General features: G+C 41.9%; 2 protein-coding genes across 6 annotated transcripts in view; one reads left to right on the top strand and one right to left on the bottom strand.

Annotated features, from left to right (window-relative positions):
* Positions 1-1,255: 1,255 nt before the first annotated feature.
* Eif2b2 (eukaryotic translation initiation factor 2B subunit beta) lies at positions 1,256-20,167 on the top strand. 2 transcript variants are annotated; one of them, XM_076849848.2, is made up of 8 exons: positions 1,256-1,462; positions 1,563-1,683; positions 1,833-1,981; positions 2,852-3,015; positions 3,596-3,691; positions 4,277-4,414; positions 5,403-5,469; positions 19,703-20,167. In XM_076849848.2, exons 1-8 carry the CDS (start codon positions 1,300-1,302, stop codon positions 19,741-19,743), a joined length of 939 nt encoding a protein of 312 aa, XP_076705963.1. In that variant the 5' UTR covers positions 1,256-1,299; the 3' UTR covers positions 19,744-20,167. The 2 variants fall into 2 exon arrangements, with proteins under 2 accessions (XP_076705963.1, XP_076705962.1); XM_076849847.2 differs by lacking the exon at positions 19,703-20,167 and adding an exon at positions 6,630-6,903.
* The window catches only part of Mlh3 (mutL homolog 3), a 32,332-nt gene continuing 24,958 nt past the window's right edge, over positions 12,801-20,174 (bottom strand). For 3 of the 4 annotated variants that reach the window (XM_076849843.2, XM_076849846.2, XM_076849845.2), the window contains 4 exons: positions 19,897-19,920; positions 19,546-19,624; positions 17,122-17,273; positions 12,801-15,557 (listed from right to left, as the gene is read on the bottom strand). In XM_076849843.2, the coding sequence (XP_076705958.2) occupies positions 15,438-15,557; positions 17,122-17,273; positions 19,546-19,624; positions 19,897-19,920 (375 nt within the window). In that variant the 3' untranslated portion in view covers positions 12,801-15,437. The remainder of the gene's footprint in view (positions 15,558-17,121; positions 17,274-19,545; positions 19,625-19,896; positions 19,921-20,174) is intronic. The other variant, XM_076849844.2, reaches the window with a different exon arrangement.

Here is a 20,174-nt window from a genome sequence, read left to right as displayed (position 1 = left end):
ATTGAGTTGCTCAGTGTCTCATCTTTGCTGAAGCTGGCTTTGAACTTGTGATCCTCCTGCCTCAGTCTCCCAAGACGCTGGGATTATGGGCTTACGCCACTGCGCTCAGCTCTGGCTGATTTTGATACTGGTAAAATCTTCCTGGAGGATAATTTGTCAATAGTCAAAGCCTTGAAAATGTGTATGCCTAATTTGTCAAAGCCTTGAAAATGTGTATGCCTAAGGACTTGTCTTTGAGGAATTTATCTCAAGGAAATAATTCGAGCTGGGAGCGGCGGCATATGGGTAATACCAGTGACTCAGGAGGCTGAGGCTGGAGGATACTGCAAAAGTACGAGGACAGCCTCAGCAATTTAGCGAGATCCTGGAGATGTAGCTCTATAGTAAAAGGCCCCTGCATTCAATCCCCAGGACAGGGAGGAAAAAAAAAAAAATAGAGATTCCTATTAAGATTTTGGGTTCAGATAGACCTGATACAAGTGTGAACTACTCCCTTTCTTAACTGCTTAAATATTGTGGGTCTGTTTCCCTTGTAAAATGGGGTAAGATATCCATTTCACCGGACTGAAGAAGAGTCAATTCACACACAAGTGCCCATTACATGATAGGCCTGAAGTAAATGGTAGCTGTTAATACTGGGTAGGTCGGCAAGTCTACCAAATCGGAGGCCATCATCTTTGCTCCCCTATTATGAAATTCTTGTAAACGGGCACTCTCTTCACCCCCTATTCCTCTCTCTTCCATCAGACGTGCCAAGCTTCGGGAATACAAAGGCAAAATAGATAACGGTCCCGTCTTCGCGAGATTGAATCCATTAGGGAGACGGGAGCAATCAGTACCATGTAATAATCAACACTATAATGGGGCGTCTTCCCAAGGTGCAGCAGGCCCTGGACGCCCACTTGCAGCGTTTGATTCAGGACACCAGACAGTCTACGAGCTGCGGGGCCAGGAAGGAGGGCGGAGACTTCTCCCGCGCGGCTTCGGGTCGCTGCGAGCCAGCGCAGAGGCTTGCCGTTACCATAGCAGCAGAGTAGCCTTCCCCAGCCACACCGCCTCTTCAGGAGGGACCGGTCACCCCAGCTCAGTTTCAGAGCCCTCAGAAAAGCCACTTCCGGCCGACGCGCACCGTGGAAAGCGAACAACCAGAGCTCCACGTCTCTGATTGGCCCAAGCAGATGAAAGGGGCGTACCTACTTCTCTCAAACTGAAGTTTTCTTCTTGGAGCGGAAGTTGACCTTTCCTGCCCCGGAAGTGCAACCCTGGGTCTTCCAGGTGTGGATTCAGCCTGTCACCGAGATGCCGGGAGCCGCGGCGAAGGGCTCGGAGTTGTCCGAGAGGATCGAGAGCTTTGTAGAGACCCTAAAGCGGGGTGGTGGGCAGCGCAGCTCGGAGCACATGGCTCGGGAGACCCTGGGGCTGCTGCGCCGGATCATCACGGACCACCGCTGGAGTAACGCAGGTGAGGCAGACCTGCCTCGTTCACGACCCCGATCCCTAGGCTAAGTTACCCAGGCAGCATTGTAGCTGCTCTGTCCCACACCCTCTCTCTCGGGCTGTAGGGGAGCTGATGGAGTTGATCCGCAGAGAGGGCCGGAGGATGACGGCCGCGCAGCCCTCAGAGACCACCGTGGGCAACATGGTGCGGAGAGTGCTCAAGATCATCCGGGAGGAGTATGGCAGGTCAGGCTCACGGCCTGGGCTCTGGGTTGGACGCAGTGACACTTTTTGCATGTGCTCTCTGAACACTTAGAGCAACTACTGTTGCTGAGCAGCACCTGTTGCTTACTTGACTATACCTCCTCCCCATTTGGATCTTGTTGCCCCCGTAGACTGCACGGACGCAGTGACGAGAGCGATCAGCAGGAGTCCCTGCACAAACTCTTGACATCCGGAGGCCTGAGCGAGGATTTCAGCGTCCATTATGCCCAACTTCAGTCCAACATAATTGAGGCGATTAATGAGCTGCTCGTGGAGCTGGGTAAGATGTCTGAACACTGGGTGGACCCAACAGGTCGCAAGGGATGAGAAAACAGAAGCAAGCCCCTGGAAGTCGTTCATCAGCAGAGGTGGGAAGGATGACCCGTCTTCTGGTTCCTTGATTAGGAATGGGTGGAATAGGCAGCAGGACTAAAGTAATCTTCCCTACTTTTCCTGACAGACCAATCCTTTATAGGCTGCAAATCCTCTGTCTCAAAGACTCTATTAGGATAGGGCTTTATTTTTATTTCATAAGAAAATAAACTTCCTAAAACCACACTTGCTACACCCTCCCTTACTAAACTTTCTCTTATATATTTTTTTCTTCATACATATATACCTTGTATCTGTGATCCAGGAGACCTACAGATATTCATTACAGAGTTCCTCGTAGGATAAAAAGACTAGGTTCTACCTGTGGCCCAAACTGCTGCTTCCAAATTCCTTCTCCATTTTTCTCTTGCTTCCCTCTCTCAGGTAGAGGTTGTTGTGGCCACCTTTTGGAGAAAGAGTTCTTTTAGGAAGGAGCTGTTTACCTCACAGTCAGCACTTTCATATTCCCCAGATTGCTGTTTCTCACCTGCGCTTACTGTCTTCAGAGCAATTGTAAGAGCCAGCATTGTGGCAGGGAGGAAGTTGATGAGCAGGAATGCTGCTGGAAAAGGGATGCAGGCTAAGATCTTAGGAAGTAGAAAATCCCAGAGGAGGGGAACTTTTAAGAAATTGTGACATTTCATTTTAAGCCCATTAACCTGTGGTACTAGATTCTGTCAGTTTATGTGAAGGGCAAACATCCCTTGTCATACTGTTGTCATATCTGTGATGTGGCATAGTGGTTTCATATTTTCCTTACAAAAAAATGTTTTTGCAGAGGGCACCACGGAGAACATTGCAGCCCAGGCTCTGGAGCACATCCATTCCAATGAGGTGATTATGACCATTGGCTTCTCCAGAACAGTGGAAGCCTTCCTCAAAGAGGCTGCCCGAAAGAGGAAATTCCATGTCATTGTGGCAGAGTGTGCTCCTTTCTGCCAGGTAGGGGGACTGTTAGAGTTGCTAAGAAAAGTGAAAAATGAGGGAATAAAGGAGGAATGGGTGGAAATAAAACATTAACAGAATTTTCAAGTTGTTCATCTGGTGAATATTTTCAATCTATAGTTTAAGAAAGTTGGGTGACACTATTGGGTCCAAGAAGAGATAAATTGTTCTTTTAGGAATCAAAAGAGGGTAATTTACTTTGGGGATGATGGGTGCTTGGACTGATCTCACTTAATCCTTAAGTAAATAATAGGTTTCAAAAAGATAAATATGTAAGGATGCAGGATGTTGTAAAAGAATGAGCCAGGAGCTGTTGTGGCAGCTGTGCTCCATTATGCAAGCAAGTTGTATTTCCAGTTTTGTGGCTACTCTAGTGCTGCTATGGAGTAATATATATTTATTAGCTTTCCTGTGGCTCATAAGAGTATACCCATCGTAGGCAGAAAAGGGAGTTATCTTTTGGAAACTGGCTGCTGGATATGCCTATAGCAAAGCATTCCGCAAGTCCAGGAACATCTGAGAGCTCTTTTTCATTGTTTCTTTCTCTCACAGCATCAGCCTTTCCCTCCTATTGCAGGGTCATGAAATGGCTGTCAATTTGTCCAAAGCAGGTATTGAGACTACTGTCATGACTGATGCTGCCATTTTTGCTGTTATGTCAAGAGTCAACAAGGTTGGTATCTTTCAAGTTACTGTTGAATTCATGAGGATTATATTTTTAAAATACTGATATTTTTTCCTTCTCTTAATATTTATGGTAAGAGAAGAAAGATTCTAGTTAACCCTTTGAAAGTATATACTTAGGCATTTTAAATCTATTAACTTTCTTTCCTTTTTATCTGCATTGCTGTTCTTCACTTGGAGTAGCATCTAAATTTGGTTAAAGAATTGAAAAAATAGAAGTAGAATCAAGCTAGGAGTGTCAGCTGTTAGGGATTGGCTACAGGGTTTCTGCCCTAGGCTCAAAAGAACTTGGCAATAGTAGATGGTAAATACAGAAGACTCCTGGCTTCTCGAGAGGTATGGCAGATAGATTCCAGAAAAGACAGGGCAGAGAGCAGAAGGCATTGCGGTTTCCTGCTCCATGCTCCATTCATTCTTTCTTTGGGAAAGCCAGAACTTTATAGTACTAAGCTTAGGCTCACTTTCCACCTGCTGGTCTGTGATTTCTCAGGGTGCCAAGATGGAGGCCTGAGCATTCACCCTGTGGTGGCCAATGGCCCCCAAGATGGCTTACATTTTTCTTCTTGTCCCAAAGGTGATCATTGGCACAAAGACCATCCTGGCTAATGGTGCGCTGCGAGCTGTGGCAGGAACCCATACTTTGGCACTGGCAGCAAAGCACCATTTCACACCACTCATTGTCTGTGCACCCATGTTCAAGCTTTCCCCACAGGTATGTCTCTAGCTTGTAGGCAATAGAAAGAAGGAAGCCTGAGTGTAGGCTTGAACTTGGCTTTCAACCTACTCATTCTACTCAATGGATTAGACCCAGTAGAGGATAGAAAGAGCCACAGAAGTCTTGATCCAGGAAGCACAATTGATAGTTATATCCTGCCAGTTTTAGAAGTCAAAATTGTAATGTCAGGACAATATGGACTAAGGAAAGGCCTTGTGCATACAATTAACACCCCACCCCCCACCCCATTGCCCCAGTCATTTCTGAAAATGCCTAGCAGGTTAAAGTAGGGTCATAGAATTGGTCCTATTCCTCATTGTCATAAAGGCCTGTCTTTATGGCCTGAATACAAGCAGTTGCTAAGTAAAGAGCCATTTTGTCAGTGATAAAAGCTATTTGCTTTGAAAACAACCTATTTATATGTCTCTGTATTTTTTAATTGAGATAAAATTCACATAGCATACAATTAGCCATTTTAAAATGTACAATTTAGTGGCATTTAGTACATTCACAGCATTGTGCAATTACCATTCTCTAGCTTTACAACATTTTGTCATCCCAGAAAAACACCCTGTACCCATTAAGTCATTGCTCCCTACTCTTCTTTCCCCATCTTTTATTAACCACTAGTCTGCTTTCTGTCTATGGATTTGCCAATTTTGGATATTTTTATATCAAAGGAATCATACAATATGTGATATTTTATTTGACTTCTTTCACTTAGCAGAATGTTTTCAAGATTCATCCGTGTTGTAATGCATGTCAGAATTTCCTTTTTAAGGAAAGATTCCATTGGGTACACCACAATTTATCCATTCATTTGTGGATGGGCATTTGAGATGGTTCCTTTTGGCTTTTTAAATAATGCTACTTTAAGCATCTGTATATAAGTTTTCTGTGTGGGCATATATTTTCATTTCTCTTAGGTACTTATTAAGAGTGGAATTGCTAGGTCTCTTTTTTAAATTTTTTTTTTCCTTCCTAGTTCCCCAATGAAGAAGATTCATTTCACAAGTTTGTGGCTCCTGAAGAAGTCCTGCCTTTCACAGAAGGTACTGAAGAGTGGAGTGTGTGTGTGTGTGTTTTTGGTCTTTTTGTGGTTGGGGTGGTTAGTAGGATTGAGTACTGGAAAGGTGTGTTTTTTTATTATACTTCTTGTGAAGACTTTATATTTAGCAGCTGAGAGTGCTTAGGGACCTGAGCTAGTCCTTTTAATTTGTTCTTAGACTAGTATGTGTTAGCTGAGTTCTTGGGGCTATGGTTGGTTGGAGCACTGGGTTTGGTTTTGCACATGATTTGAAATACAGGCAACAATTGCGTAGGAAACTTTACCTGTGTTCATTTGCCGTAGGGAGTCATTTTGGTGAAGTGACTGCCAAAGGAGCAAGCTCTGGAATGTTCCTACTGGTAAAACTCACCTATAGCCTGGATGCCCTGGTATATCAGGGTCTTTTTCTCTGCTCAATGAACCTGCTGCCTCCTAAGCAGTTAAGCTGGCCCAAAACACTCTAAGCACAAAGCACAATATGTGGTATCCTAATTTTTGGAAGTTGAATAATTTCATCCCTTTATTTAAATACCCACTCTTTAAAAAATATGTATTGAGCACCGTCATGAGGCACGGCAGATATAACAATAATAAGGCTCTGTTTCCACAGAGCTTTTACTCTGTGTGAACAACAGACAAGAAATGTCAGGTCCTGGGATACTTTAGGAAGAAAACAAAAGGATGTCTTAGAAAGTGGCTAAGGTACTAATGAGATTGGGCAAGGATCTTCATGAGATCACGTTGCCACCAGGTACTGAATGAATAGAACCTGCCATGTGAAGATCAGGGCAAGGGTTTTCTAGGCACTGGTACAGGAGCCTGAGATTGGTAATATACTTCCCCATCTGGAAAAAGATGGCCATATGGCTGGAAATTTGTGAGCATCAGGGAGAGTACAAATCATAATGTGGTGGGGTGGAGAGAACAGATTTTGAAGGTTGCAATCTCAAGTTTGAATTTTAATTCAAACTCTCCAATTTGAATTGGGCAGTTTTAAGCGCGGAGAATTATGGTCTGGAATCCTGTCTTCCAGTTTTTACTTTGCCACAACTTCCCTTCCTGGGTATTTACATGCCTGCATTATTGAGCCTAGGCTCCATATGCAACTTAATTCTTAGAGTAGGAGCCTCAGCTTTATCTTTAGCAGTTGTGATTGCCTTTCAGGGGACATTCTGGAGAAGGTCAGCGTTCACTGCCCTGTGTTTGACTACGTTCCCCCTGAGCTCATTACCCTGTTTATCTCCAACATCGGTGGGAACGCACCATCGTACATCTATCGCCTGATGAGTGAGCTCTACCATCCTGATGACCATGTCTTATGACCACCACTTACTCTAAGCAAACTGCTTAGTCACAGCGGAGAGGAGACTCGGTGCTGCTGCTACAATGCATCCTCCTAGCAGTGGGGGAGTGGACAGAGTAAACCTTAAAAACTTGATCCTGTTTCTGCCTTTTTAGTCATCCCAGAACAAGCCACACATCCAGGACTGGCTCTTGCCTTTTAGGTCTTAAAAGAGCAGCAGGGCTTTGCCTATTGATTTTGGAGCCTCTTAGTGCCTGGCTGTGTCTGTTTCAGGGACTTCAACTTTCTGGTTCAGTGGTGTGTTAAACATAACACTGACTACCTTGCTGGGATACAAATTTTTGCTCAGAAATGGCTCCCACACCTTTTCCTAGGCTATGCCAATAAAAGCTACTGGAAGGCTCCCAAGATTGTTGTCCTGAACTCCGACTGAACTGAAATAGCAGCAGCAGAACCATTTTCATGTTATCTTAGAGGGCTGTAGTTAGAGGGGAAAGTCTGAACATAGAAGTACAAATGAAAGTATTTACAGTTTTCATAATTCACTGGAATTGGCCCCCAATAACTCCTCAGTAATCTAATCAGTGGTTCCAAGATTGCTGATTATCAGAATCACCAGGGAGCTTAAAAAAATACACCATTTTGCTCCCTATCAGACCTACTGCATGTGATCTTTGGGGAACCTTGGGAGTTACTGTAAAGCTTCCCAGAAAAGGACCCTCTTAATGTCCTGTTACTAGGACCGTAAATTAGAACATTTTAAAAGGCAGCCTCCACTTCTAGAATTGTGTGTACAAACACTCAAAGATAAGAATGTGCCCCCGGCCAGCGCAGGCAGCCAACTAAGGGTCGCTTGAGTGAATTTCCTAAGGTACCAAATAAAACACAGACACACAATTTACCTTTAATTCAAGCCCTGGGACAGGTCCTCTGCCCTTGGCCTCAAGCCCCCCAAATGGGAGAGCAAGGAATGTTACAAGAGGCTGGCGAGAGGGAGCTAGCATGTTTGGGAGTGGGCTTTTATTAGGGAACTCTCATTTATTTCCATCCAAAAAAAGGTCAAGGGGGGCAGGTTACAAGGACAGGTAAGGTAATTTGACCCCTGGGGGTATAAGAAGGCAGGACTACGCATGAAGGCACATTTTGAAACATTTAACGACTTCCAAGATCTGGGTTGCTATCTAGGGCCACTTTGGTGTGTCCTGATCATGGGAAGTGACCGATAGGGCCTCAACCAATCAGGGAAGGAAAATGCTGGTCACATGGCGTGGCACCTCCTACAAGAATGTTCAGTGTCACATTTGTAATGTCATGGCTAAATGTTCAACAACAGAAGAAATGTTAAATAAGTATGACATTTTCACTGTGTGACATTATGTATACAAGCAATAGAGGTTTCAAAAGGGTGGCTCGAGAGCACTGAAAGCATTTTGGGTGGTTCACCTAGCACTTAATTTTAATTAGTTACCAATACTGAACAATCTGGAGATTGCCCATTTAAGAAATTCAGATTTCGTGTTTTTCTTGAAAACTTAGATTTTGCAACTCCTAACCCACATTCCTAAGTGGCAGGATTAGCATCTGATTCCACTGGATTGAAAACTTCCTGTTGAACCCACTTAGCTTGTGTATGCTCTTGGTCTAGGCCCTGTAGGCAGTTGAGTTGTTACCCTTTAAAGATGGGCTAGAGGGGCTGAGATATAGCTCAGTTGGTAGAGTGCTTCTCACAAGCACAAGGCCCTGGGTTCAATCCCCAGCACTAAAAAAAGATTTAAAAAAGTGTGTGGGGGGAAGATTTGTATGGAAGTTTGTTTTAATATTCTGTAAGTTAAAAACAAGCTGGGGTGGAAGGAACCAAGCTGTAGGACAAAATGCATAATATGACCCTTCTTCCATTAAAACAAAAGAAAATTATATGATTTATAGTTTTAAACTAAGACATCACTCTGAGTGATCCAGATGATCTGCCATCTTTAGGAACTAGTCATTCTGAAATAGGACTACCTCTTGTGGCAGTGATTGGGTGGAGGGAGAGAGCCTAGGAACCCGCCCCTAAGAAATCTGGAAAGGTGGTTTGATAACCACACTTGGGTCAACACTGGTTGGAAGTAGGTTATGAGGGAAAGGCTTCTGCTCTGGTAGACAGGCTCTGCCTTGGGTTACCAAAGCTGTGTGACTCAGAAGTGCTTGACTCACTCAAGCCTCTGTCAATTATTCTTTCAAGCATCTAAGACCCCACGCTTTCTCAGTGAAGTGGCTTATGGCTACTAATTATGAGCAATTGTCTCCTCTAAAGGCACCAATTCTAACGGCAATTCACTTGGGTACAATTGTGTGGTTTGGAGGAAGAGCAGCAATGAGTCAAGGAATTTAAATCTGTTCCTGGCTCCAAAAATGCTTTATGATACTTGTTCTTTGTGCATCTTAGTCTCAGTGTCTAAAATTAGCACTAACATCCTTCCCCAGGCATGACTGAGATGGATGAAGGTTAGAAGCCGTCTCCTCGGGCCAACTCTTCAGTGCCTAGAACAGAACTAAGGAATGCATATTCTTCCGGATCTTTATGCTCTCAATTACATAAATTTCCACAACGCTTTGTTTCCTTATTTCCCTTTCTTCCTTTTTCTATTTGAAGAGGTGAAAATGTTGGAAAGAGAAAAATTAATCTGAACTTTCCACATCAACTCTACCTAGAGCTTGGGCCTGGCCCTCCTCCCAACCCTGCAGAACCCAGGGAAAAAACCCTTGAAGAGAATGAACACAAATAGGGTTCCATGGATGCAAAAGTCTTCCTGAATATGCTAAATAAACCAAGTTAGATAACTAAATGCAGTTTGTAAAGACGCTCTTTCCCACGGTTTCTATCTTCCAAGTTGGGCGGAGGGCAGGAAAGGCACAGTTCTTGGAACTCGAATAAGGAATAGAAATTCCTAAATTTAGCCTCAGAAGAGAAGTCTTTGAAAAATACTCTACCAAGAAAAACTTAAGTGTAAAGTGATACCTCAAAGAAAGATTGCCGGGACCCATAGGATTGTACATTTCAGAAATGTGCTTCAAAACCCTTTCTCAGAGCAATCCATTGTGACAGTCTTTGGTTTAATGAAAGCCACTAGTCACATGGGTCATCACTGTTAAGTGGCTCTGCAACACTATAAATGTAGAACTCAGTACATCGGAACTGCTTAGTACATATAGTACAAGACCATTATTGTAAAGGTCACATACTGTCTACCTGGTCTTTGCAAAAACTCCCTCTATAGACCTACACCTCCCTGACCAAAAAAAAAAAAAAAAAAAGAATATGATATTTGGAAGTGTTTTTTATCTGGCCTACTTCTCTCTTTTTTTTGTGTGTGTGTGTGTGGTACTGAGGATTTGAACACAGGGCCTTCCACACGGTAGGCAAGTACTCTATCATTGAGCTACATCCCCAGCCCTTATTCTTTCATTTGCCAAATTGCTGTTCCAGGATATTGTGCAATGGCTAAGCATTTAGTAAAGAGTCTGAGTGTTCAGTCTCTGCACATCACTCACACAATGGAAGGTAGCCTTTGAACTTTGCTGCACTTGAAATGGCAACCGTATGATGTTGTTATTAAATACTGTGCTAAAGAGAAGGATCCTTTAGGTGGTGACACGTCCCCCTCCCCACCACCCCAGGCATGTTACATTTAGAATTAAGACCTGCCTACAGAAGAAAGAAGCTACTCAGTGGTGAAAACACAAAAACTTGATTCCTACAATTCCTAATTTATATATATTATTCTGCACTAAAAGAAAGCTACTGCAATGTTGATTAACAACAATCTTCCGAACATCAGAGCTAACTCCAAATTGCTTTTGGGGGGCAGGAGTTGGAGGGGCATCACTGGCCATTCCTTGTCTTTGTAGTAAACAGTATGTTGCAAGGCCAAGGTCAGGCAAGGCTGGCCAAGTCTCCTTCAGATTGCTGCTCAAGTCACACTAGCTCACTGGCTCAGTTTGTTCACAGGTAAGACACTTAGATCCCACATCAATGATTAGGTCACCTGAACTTCAGGAGAGGTCTCTGGATGAGACTGAGTACACTGTAACAAATGGGCATGGGATCAAGAAGGTTAGAAAGGGGCTGGGGATGTGGCTCAGGCGGTAGCGCGCTTGCCTGGGCATGCGTGTGGCCTGGGTTCAATCCTCAGTACAACATACAAAGATGTTGTGTCTGCCGAAAACTAAAAAATAGATATTAAAAATTCTCTCTCTCTTTAAAAAAACAAAAAGAAAAAAAAAAGGTTAGAAAAACCCTAAATCATAACCTCTTTTTCTCCATTTAATATTTTTTAGACATTGATGGACCTTTATTTTGTTCATTTATTTGTATGTGGTGCTGAGAATCGGACCCAGTGCCTCACACATGCTAGGCAAGCACTCTTACCACTGAGCTACAATTGCAGCTCCTTGTAACCTCTTCTTTAAATGCCCTATGACTTCTGAAGCAATACACTTTGAAGTGACTTACTACTTGTTTGCTAAATGATGAACCAATGAATAAAAAGAGGGGTAGAAGGAAAGAAGGGTAAGGTGCAGATTATGTGCATTTGATTTTCTCAGACTTCCTTCTTTTCTTCTCTAGCTCCACCTCTTTGCTATCTCACTATTGATGAGCAAATCTGCCAAAAAGGGTGAAAATAGGCATGAAATATGGTGGCAAACATGCCCATGAGTTCTCTCTGTGAGCCTGCATTGGTTAAGTGTTTGATGAGATGGGTGGCACTTCAGGTGGAAAGCAGGCAGTGAGAATATGTTTCTTTGTGCCAGAAACTGCTCTTCCTCTATTCAGTGAGTTGAGCATGGCCAGCACTGGAAGTTTTGCTGCACTGTTCTGGGTTCTCTAGGGGCTGCCCAACCACATCTGCTCTTCTTGGTTTGGCTTCCTCAACTGGCATATATCTCTAGAACTTGAACTTGGGCTCCCTCTGGCTCTGCCCTTTTTGTTTGCCTTGGTTTTGTCAAGTGATGCCCACTTGCTACAGCCTCTCCATTCTTGCTGCTCCTTGAGCTCCAGACCTGAGCTCAGTTCTATCCTTGCCTGAGTCCTTCCCATTCTCCACATTCTAGCCTCCTTTAAAGGGTTCTGATCCTAGCTCCTGCAGCCAGTTACAGTCTTCTGTCCCAATAACAAAGAGCTAGCTGTGATACCTAAATCTGGAGGAAGTCACCATATTCCATTCTGAGTTTCCTTCTCTGTCTCTGACTAAAGCTAAGACTCTTGAAGGCAGAGACAGCTATATGCACCTTTATTTCTCAATAAATTTTGATGAACATTACCGAAAAAGGAACTTTCAATAATGGCCACATTTCACACCTCTTCTCTCAAGTTTTACTCTGAAGTTACTAATGCCTCTACCAACCAGAATATAATCTATGGTCAAACCACTAAGTTGACAAATTAATGAATTTTTAAATTTTTAATTGTAGATGGACGCAATACCTTTATTTTATTTACCTATTTTTATGTGGTGTTAAGGATTGAATCCAGTGCCTCACATGTGCTAGGCAAGCGCTCTACCAATGAGCTACAACCCCAGACCTAATGAATTCTTTTTTTTCTTTTTTAACAAATTATTTTATTTATTTACTTGTGGTGCTGAGGATCGAACCCAGGGCCTTGCAGGTGCGAGGAGAGCGCTCTAATGCTGAACCATAACCCCAGCCCCTAATTTAATTTATTTTTAATAAATTAAAAATGCATTGCATGGGGACACCATGGGGTAATAATGGGTAGGAGTTTGTAATTTGAAGTCACACAGGCCTGGGTCTGCACTTTGGCTTTTTTACTTAGCTAAGTCCTTAGCAAACTGGTCAATGTCTTTGAGCCTCCGAATTTTGCTATAAAAATGGGAGAATAGTCTTCAAGAGGACTATGGTAAGCATTAGAAATAGTGTATGCAGGGCTGGGGGTGTAGCTCAGTAGTAGCACACACAGTGTGCCTGGGGCCCTGGGTTCAACTCCCAGCACTACATACACAAAAAAAATAAAAGAAAAAAGTAGTGTATACAAAGCACTAAGTATGCAAGTCCCAGTAAATGCTAACTATTGTTCTTATTGTTACTAAGGTCAGAAAACTGGGATGCCTCTTTTGGCTTTCTCATTTACTAACTGTGTGATCTTAGACAAATCCCCCTCCGTAAAATGGAAAGAATAATACCACCTTATCTCAAAGGTTATCAATAAATTCAAATGAGATTAAGTATATGAAAAGTTATTTTATAAACCTTAAGTACCATAGTTACTATCATGTGTTAGAAAATTTAATGCATCTCTGTTCCTTTGGCATTTGAGTTAAAACAAAATAGAAAAAAATAAAACCCAACAGGCAATAAAAATAATTTATTGGAATGGTGGTGCCCTAAAATCCCAGGCAGGATGATCCCAAGTTCAAGGTCAGCTGGAGTAACTTACTGAGACCCTGTTTTAACAAATAAAAAGGGCTGAGGATGTGAATTGGTAGTAGAGTGTTTGCTTACAGGTGTGAGGTCCTGGGTTCTAATCCTAATATAAAATAATATTTTTAGTTAATAGGCTGTTTTTATGCCGATGCATGCTACTGAGCTTATAAATTAAAATAGGCTATCTCTTATATTGCTCGAGTCAGGCTAGCCAGGAAGACTAGTTACATAATTTATAGAGAACTTTTTCTAATCCTCTGCTACTATTAAGAAACATACAGCAAAACCTTCTGAACGCCTCCCTCATAATCTTAATAAGAGGTAATTGCTGGGCACGGTGGGGCACGTCTATAATCCCAGTGGCTTGGCGGGCTGAGACAGGATTCCAGGTTCAAAGCCAGCCTCAGCAAAAGTGAGTGCTAAACAACTCAGTGAGACCCTGTCTCTAAATAAAATACAAAATAGGGCTGGGAATGTGGCTCAGTGGGTGAGTTTAATCCCCGGTACCCACCCCCCCAACAAAATAATAAGAGGTAACAGTTTTTCAATCTCACAAATTGCTCTGACCTAAAAAGATTTTTCAAATTCTTGGGACAGGTGGCCTTCACACCGTTCTGGTAAGTGAGGTTGAAGCTCAAGGCCATGTCTCCCCCCTCTGGACCTACAGCCTTGCAAGTCCTCCGAAATACCCTCCTTTCTAAGGTCATAGTTCCAATTTTATGAAACCCCCTCTTATACAGTACAATGAAGGCCATTTGTAGATAGTGGTGTCCATTCTTCAGGGTTTCCAATTATATAACTCTATAAGGAAACCCTTGAAAATGAATAAAAGCTTCCTTGCACCTGCCTTGAGGCCCAAGCCAATGAAGGCAATACTTTCATTACCAGGATTCACCCTAGTGTTGTTGGCAAAATAAACTTTCTTCCATGAACACACATTTGTTTACTGCATTAAAAAATGAGAAAAATTATTTCACTGATATAAAGGCTAATTTGAGCAGGCTGCTCAGGAAATACTGAAGGGAAAATCCTTGTTGCAACATCTTACTAATTGTACAGTGTCCCAGATGCAATAAACTCTAACCAGCTGGTTTTTTGCTTTTTTTACTAGTTGAGTCCTATTAACCACAAATCAAGTCACCTGAAAGGGTAGAGGAAATACAAATTTAAGAGTGGAATAACAAGCATTTGTAGAAAGATTAGTCTTAGTCCCAAGTAAAATCATAAGGCCATTGGATAGGCATAATAATAAAACCAAGACACAATTTAAAAGGGACCAAAAGATCCCTTGTCTCCTGAGGGAAAAAAGTGTGGACTATGTCATGTAAGATTGAAATAATAAATGCTGCATTTGATATAACAATTGCTTTCACATAAAGAAACACTTTATGAAGCACAGAAAAATTATATTTTAAAAAACAAGCTCATAGCATTTTTATAATGTTACTGGTTTAGAATATGAACATTCTCTGAGTTTTCAAAATGCAATTAAAAAAAACTAACAAAAAACCAGGAACAGAACTTCAAACTTTTCTCTATTCTTTTTCCATGTTTCTCTTTATTTTTTAATCCATAAAATAATTTTATTAAAAGCTCCTTTTTTTTTTTTTTTGCCTGTTTTGCCATACTAGGGATTGAAACCAGGGCCTTACACATGCTAAGCAAGCACCTTCCCCTGAGCTACATCCCCAGCCCTTGACTATAGTTCTGATGGATGACTTCAGGAAGGGATTTACTGAGAGTAGAGAAACTGTAAATCTCTGATTTAGAATATTAAAAAGCAGCGAAGGGAAGTGAAGACTGAAGGAAAGGAGGGACTAACGGAGAAACCAGGGGGCAGTGGAGGAAGGCTGAGTAGGACTAGCTGTAGGAGTTTAGCATCAGCTCAATTTCATAAATGCATATTTGGAGACTGAAAATAAATTACACAAAAAGAAAAACCACATCTTTCAAACACAAGCTAACTCACCAGTCAAATAATTAATCACTAAATTTCATCACTTAAGTAAGTTACAAACAGTACTGTGCCTGGATGCAAATCAATGAACTGTTTTTAGGCTTGATTCCACCTGACTCTTCAGCCAGAGGGCCCACCTGCATCACAGGACTGATGTGAGGGTCCTCTCCAGGCACCAGGGGGACTCAGCCATGGTTGCACCGCTAACTACGGCTCATGCTCTCTGCTCAGAGGCAGTTAGCATCCTTTAAGCCCTTGGGTTCCTCATGGATCCAAAGGTCCATTCTCAAGGGGGCTCACAAGAAGACACAGACTGCAGGCTTTGCCTTGCATCACAGCCTTTTGCTTTTCCAAAGAGACGCCACGCCTCAGCCCTTTTCCGAAGATTAGCAAGATTGGGTTTAACCTGTGGAACAAAGAATAATTCCAATTAGCAATATGAAAAGTCTAGTAGCATGAAAGTATTTGAAAATTACAGTTCTTCAAATCTGTTTAGAATTCTAGTTTCCGGACAAAGATTATAGAGTTCCATAGGATATTGGGACTGCAAACTTTAAATCTAGATTCTTATCTTTTCACCAATGGGGACAAAACTTTTTTTCATTTTTCTTTATTATATGAAACAAAGAGTAAAATGGAGTAAAATCAACTGGCTGAGTCAGGAAAAAAGAAGAGCCTTTATAACCTTTAGCAGGAAAAATAAAAGATTTTGGAAAGCAGCAACATGGACGTAACTATTTGCTCATGTTCTATTTTTCATTTAAGATTATAATAAGAGGCTGGGGATATAGAGCTCAGTTGGTAGAATGCTTGCCTTGCATGTACAAGGCCCTGGGTTCAATCCTCAGCACCAAAATAAATAAATAAGTGGGGCTGGGGTTGTAGTTCAGCAGTAGAGCACTTGCCTTGCACATGTAAGGCACTTGGTTTGATCCTCAGCACCACATAAAAATAAATAAAAAAAGCAAGGTGTTGTGTCCATCAACAACTAAAAAAATAAAAAAGTAATTTAAAAAAAGATTATAACAAGAATAGAGCTAAGTGCCCTGATGCACAACTGTAATCCCAGGGGCTGAGGCAGGAGAATCATAAGTTTCAGGACAGCTTTGGCAACTTATTGAGACTCTGTCCAAAATAAAAACAATAATTTAAAAAACAGGGCTGGGGATATAGCTCAGTTCCCCTGAATTCAATCCCCAGGGCTGGGGAAGAAGATTATAATAGGGATAGAAAATGTTCTTAATTTGTGTTCTTAATTTGTTCTTAATTCACTCTGTGCCTTGATTGCATTATCCACATCATTTTCCATGGCTGCTAGGTAGCCAGGGTCACAGCAATGTAGAGATCTCCTAAAGCCTTGTTCCCAGCCTGATAATGATCCTCAGCCACAACTCAAGACATCATTGGAGGGGCTAGGGCTGAAGCTGTGGCTCAGTGGTAGAACGCTTGCTTAGCATGTGTGAGGCACTGGGTTTGATTCCCAGCACCACATATAAGTAAATGAATAAAATAAAGGTCTATACATCTAAAAAAAATATTTTAAAAAAAGACATCATTGGAAGTGGCTAGCCACAGTCACAGGTCACCATTTCTAGCACATACTATCAAGAAACTGGATGTTGCAGCTATATTCTACCAATAGTGAACTTTCTGTATTTCTACCAACCTTCTCTACCTCCAAGAACCTCTGCATCTTATCAAACCCACATATTTCAAGATACACAAATCTATATAGAAGTTAAGCTTAAAAATACAAAGCCATCATGTAGATAATCTAACAGTTTAGTCTAAGTTCCATTTTGAATTTGAGCTGGAAGATGAAATGAACAAGGCTTTAAATGAAACCTCCAATGCTTGTTTTTCCAAGCTCTCACATTTTGGAAAGGATGAAAACTGATTGCACTTGGATAGCAGGACCTGGAAAATAAAGACAAACTACTCCTTCCTGCTCCTCCTAATCATTAGTGTACCTGTTTCTCCTGCTCCAAGTGGTCTAGGTCAGCTAGTGGCAGCATAGAAGGTCTCCCGTGAGCACACTGGAACGGCAGCTGGCACCATGACAGAGCTTCAATAAGCCGATAGCTCTCTTCTAGGCTCAGGCTGTCATTAAATTTGATGGCCCCTAAACAAAAAAGAAACCAGAAAGTTACAGTGTACATGGAAACCAATGTTGACCCTGGGTCAGAACCAAATATCTGTAAAAAGTAACATTTCTTAGACTTCTTTAATGTGGCTTTCATACTGCTTGGAATTGGCACTAACTGCCAGGGATGAAACTTTACGGCTTCAGGACTAACTGACCTGTCCATCAGCTTTTCCTTATGGAGTGTTTGTCTAATTCCTAAAGGAGGCATTTCTTACCTTGTTAGGATTTTGTTTTCAGGGTTTTTCTAAAAGAAGTATTTTTGCCTACTTATGAGTTTGTGGAGTTGAAGTTACCTTGTCTGCAAGGGTTATCCAACAGCCATCTCCGATTGTTTTCTTTCAATGCTCAGTTTTATTTGTTCCTTTTTTCTAATTTCTGTAATAATCTTCCTAATATAAACCTTCATATTATTAGAACCCATCATTTGTTCCTATATTAATTCAATGTCAAAAATATTTATTAAGCTGGGTGCGGTGGTACATGCCTGTAATCCCAGTGGCTTGGGAGGCTAGGATAGGAGGATTTTGAGTTCAAAGCGAGCCTCAGCAATGGTGAGGTGCTTAGCAACTCAATGATACCCTGTATCTAAATAAAATACAAAATAGGGCTGGGGATGTGGCTCAGTGGTCCAATGCCCCTGAGTTCAATCCCTGGTGTCCCGCCCCCACCCCCAAATTTATTAAGTATATACCATGTATTAGGAGTCTTTTTGGGCAGTTTATGGTCAATACATGAGACGAACATTAAATTAATAATTACACAATAATTTAAGACTATAAAATATAGAATATGAGTATATAACAGGAAGACCAAATCTAGTTTAGGAAGTCAGGGAAGGCTGCCTTGTCAAAATGATATTTAAACTGAGACCTTGGACTAAGAAAGACAACTGATTGAAGAAGGGGCAGAAGAGGTTCCAGGCAGAGGAAAGGCAAGTGCAAAGGCCCTGAGACTGACACAAGTTTAGCACACAGGAAGAACAAAATCAAAGGAACAGGCTGAAATGTAAAGATCAAGGGGGAGCCCAGTGATGTGAGATGATACTAAATAGGTAGACAGGGGTCAGATTATGAAAACCCTTAGTAAAGAATAAAATTTTTATACTAAGAACAATGGGTAGTCATTATCATATTTCAGTTAGAAGAATGGCATACTTAGAGGGATGCTTTGAAAAGATTCCTCTGGGCATTAATAGCCTGAAGCAGAGCCAGAGTTGGATGTGGAGAACCAAGAGCATTGAAAAGTGGTATATGCCTGTGATCCTAGAGACAAGGGAGGAAGACAAGTTCAAGGACAGACTGGGCAACTTAGCAAAATCCTGTCTCAAAAACGGCTGGGGAAGTAGCTCAGTGGTAGAGTGCCTCTGGGTTCAGTCCCCTGTACATACCACCCCAAATAGGGGCAATAATGAGGGAGTGAAGGGGGGACAGTGAAGTCAGATCAAATGAGACAGATTCAGGATACGTTTTGAAGATAGCAATAATGATATTTGATTATCGAGTAGCTATGAGGAACAAGGATAAGATAAAGGAGCAAAAGACTGGAGGATATTTATAGGAGGTAGATTAATGATGGATCACAGGAGGTGAAGAGAGAAGACTGATGGACAGGGATAAAAAGGTCAGTGGATTGGAGACTTCACTGAGGTCAAATGATAGTCACAGGAGATTCTGTAGCTGTCATGATCCCTAAAGTAAGTATCTCCAATACCATTCCATGTTTCATTATATTTGACTGAAGAACCCTCTAATGTGCCTCTAATGCCTTCTGTATCAAGTCTAAAGGGGTTGCTGTGTCCTAGGCTTCTGCTCTCTCTTACCAACCCAATTTCTTGGTGTTCTTTGCACAGCCTGCTTCTTCTCCCTGTGGTAAACTCCCCCTTCCAGGAAATGAACTGAATCCATCACCCTCTGCTCATTCAAAACTCAGCTCCATTTGCGCCTCCTCTAACAGTCACTCCTCCAGCACATGTGCAAATATGTAACAACAAATCCCACTGTTATGCATAATTGTAATGCATTAATTTAAAAGAAGTCACTCCTCTGCTCACGAAAGTCAGTGTTGGCATCACACTTTGTAAAATTTTTTAGGCTTTGCTTTTGTGTACTCAGTTTTTCTTTCTTTTTAAAATCTAAATCATACATTCTGGGGAGAAGCAGAAACATTCATCTGCTTCTTTTTCAGTCACTGCACTGAGGCCAGTGCTCAGCAACTGAATGACTCCACAGCTGGCTGTTGAGGCTCTTACCATGGCAGGCTTGGGAGGCCAACACCTTCTGTATGGTCAGTGGCAAAGACCCCTGGATGCTTCCTGTGGCCTGGAGCAGCTATGTTTTTGTTGTTGTTGTTGTTGTTTTAAGAGAGAGAGAGAAAGAGAATTTTTAATATTTATTTTTTTTTTTTAGTTTTCGGCGGACACAACATCTTTGTTTGTATGTGGTGCTGAGGATCGAACCCGGGCCGCACGCATGCCAGGCGAACATGTTACTGCTTGAGCCACATCCCCAGCCTGCAGCTATGTTATTACATGAGAAGGAAATGAGACAATGAAGCCTTTTATGTGTGGCACTCTGTGTGAAACCTCGAGAGAAAAGCTTACCTCCACTTGTTCTTGAACAAATTCCTACAAATCAAAAAAGGAAACCAGGCATTAGTCCACTGTTATATTGTACCAGCCCTCCAGTATTTACAGGTTATTCCAATTTTCTCCTTTAAGATATGCCTCCTAAAGAAGAGAGTTCCAGCAATACAGCACTTAGGTACAGATTTATTTTGTTGTAAGACTGTCTATTTGTATGTGTAATCTTGGCCAGAACAAGTGTAATGTTACACACAAGATGAGAATAAATACACAAAAATCATCAACACACTGTGCAC

The sequence above is a fragment of the Callospermophilus lateralis genome, chromosome 3 (assembly GCF_048772815.1).
Source record: "Callospermophilus lateralis isolate mCalLat2 chromosome 3, mCalLat2.hap1, whole genome shotgun sequence".
Lineage (NCBI taxonomy): Eukaryota > Metazoa > Chordata > Mammalia > Rodentia > Sciuridae > Callospermophilus > Callospermophilus lateralis.
Note: the sequence above shows the minus strand (reverse complement) of the source record. Positions and strands in the feature narration are given on the sequence as shown.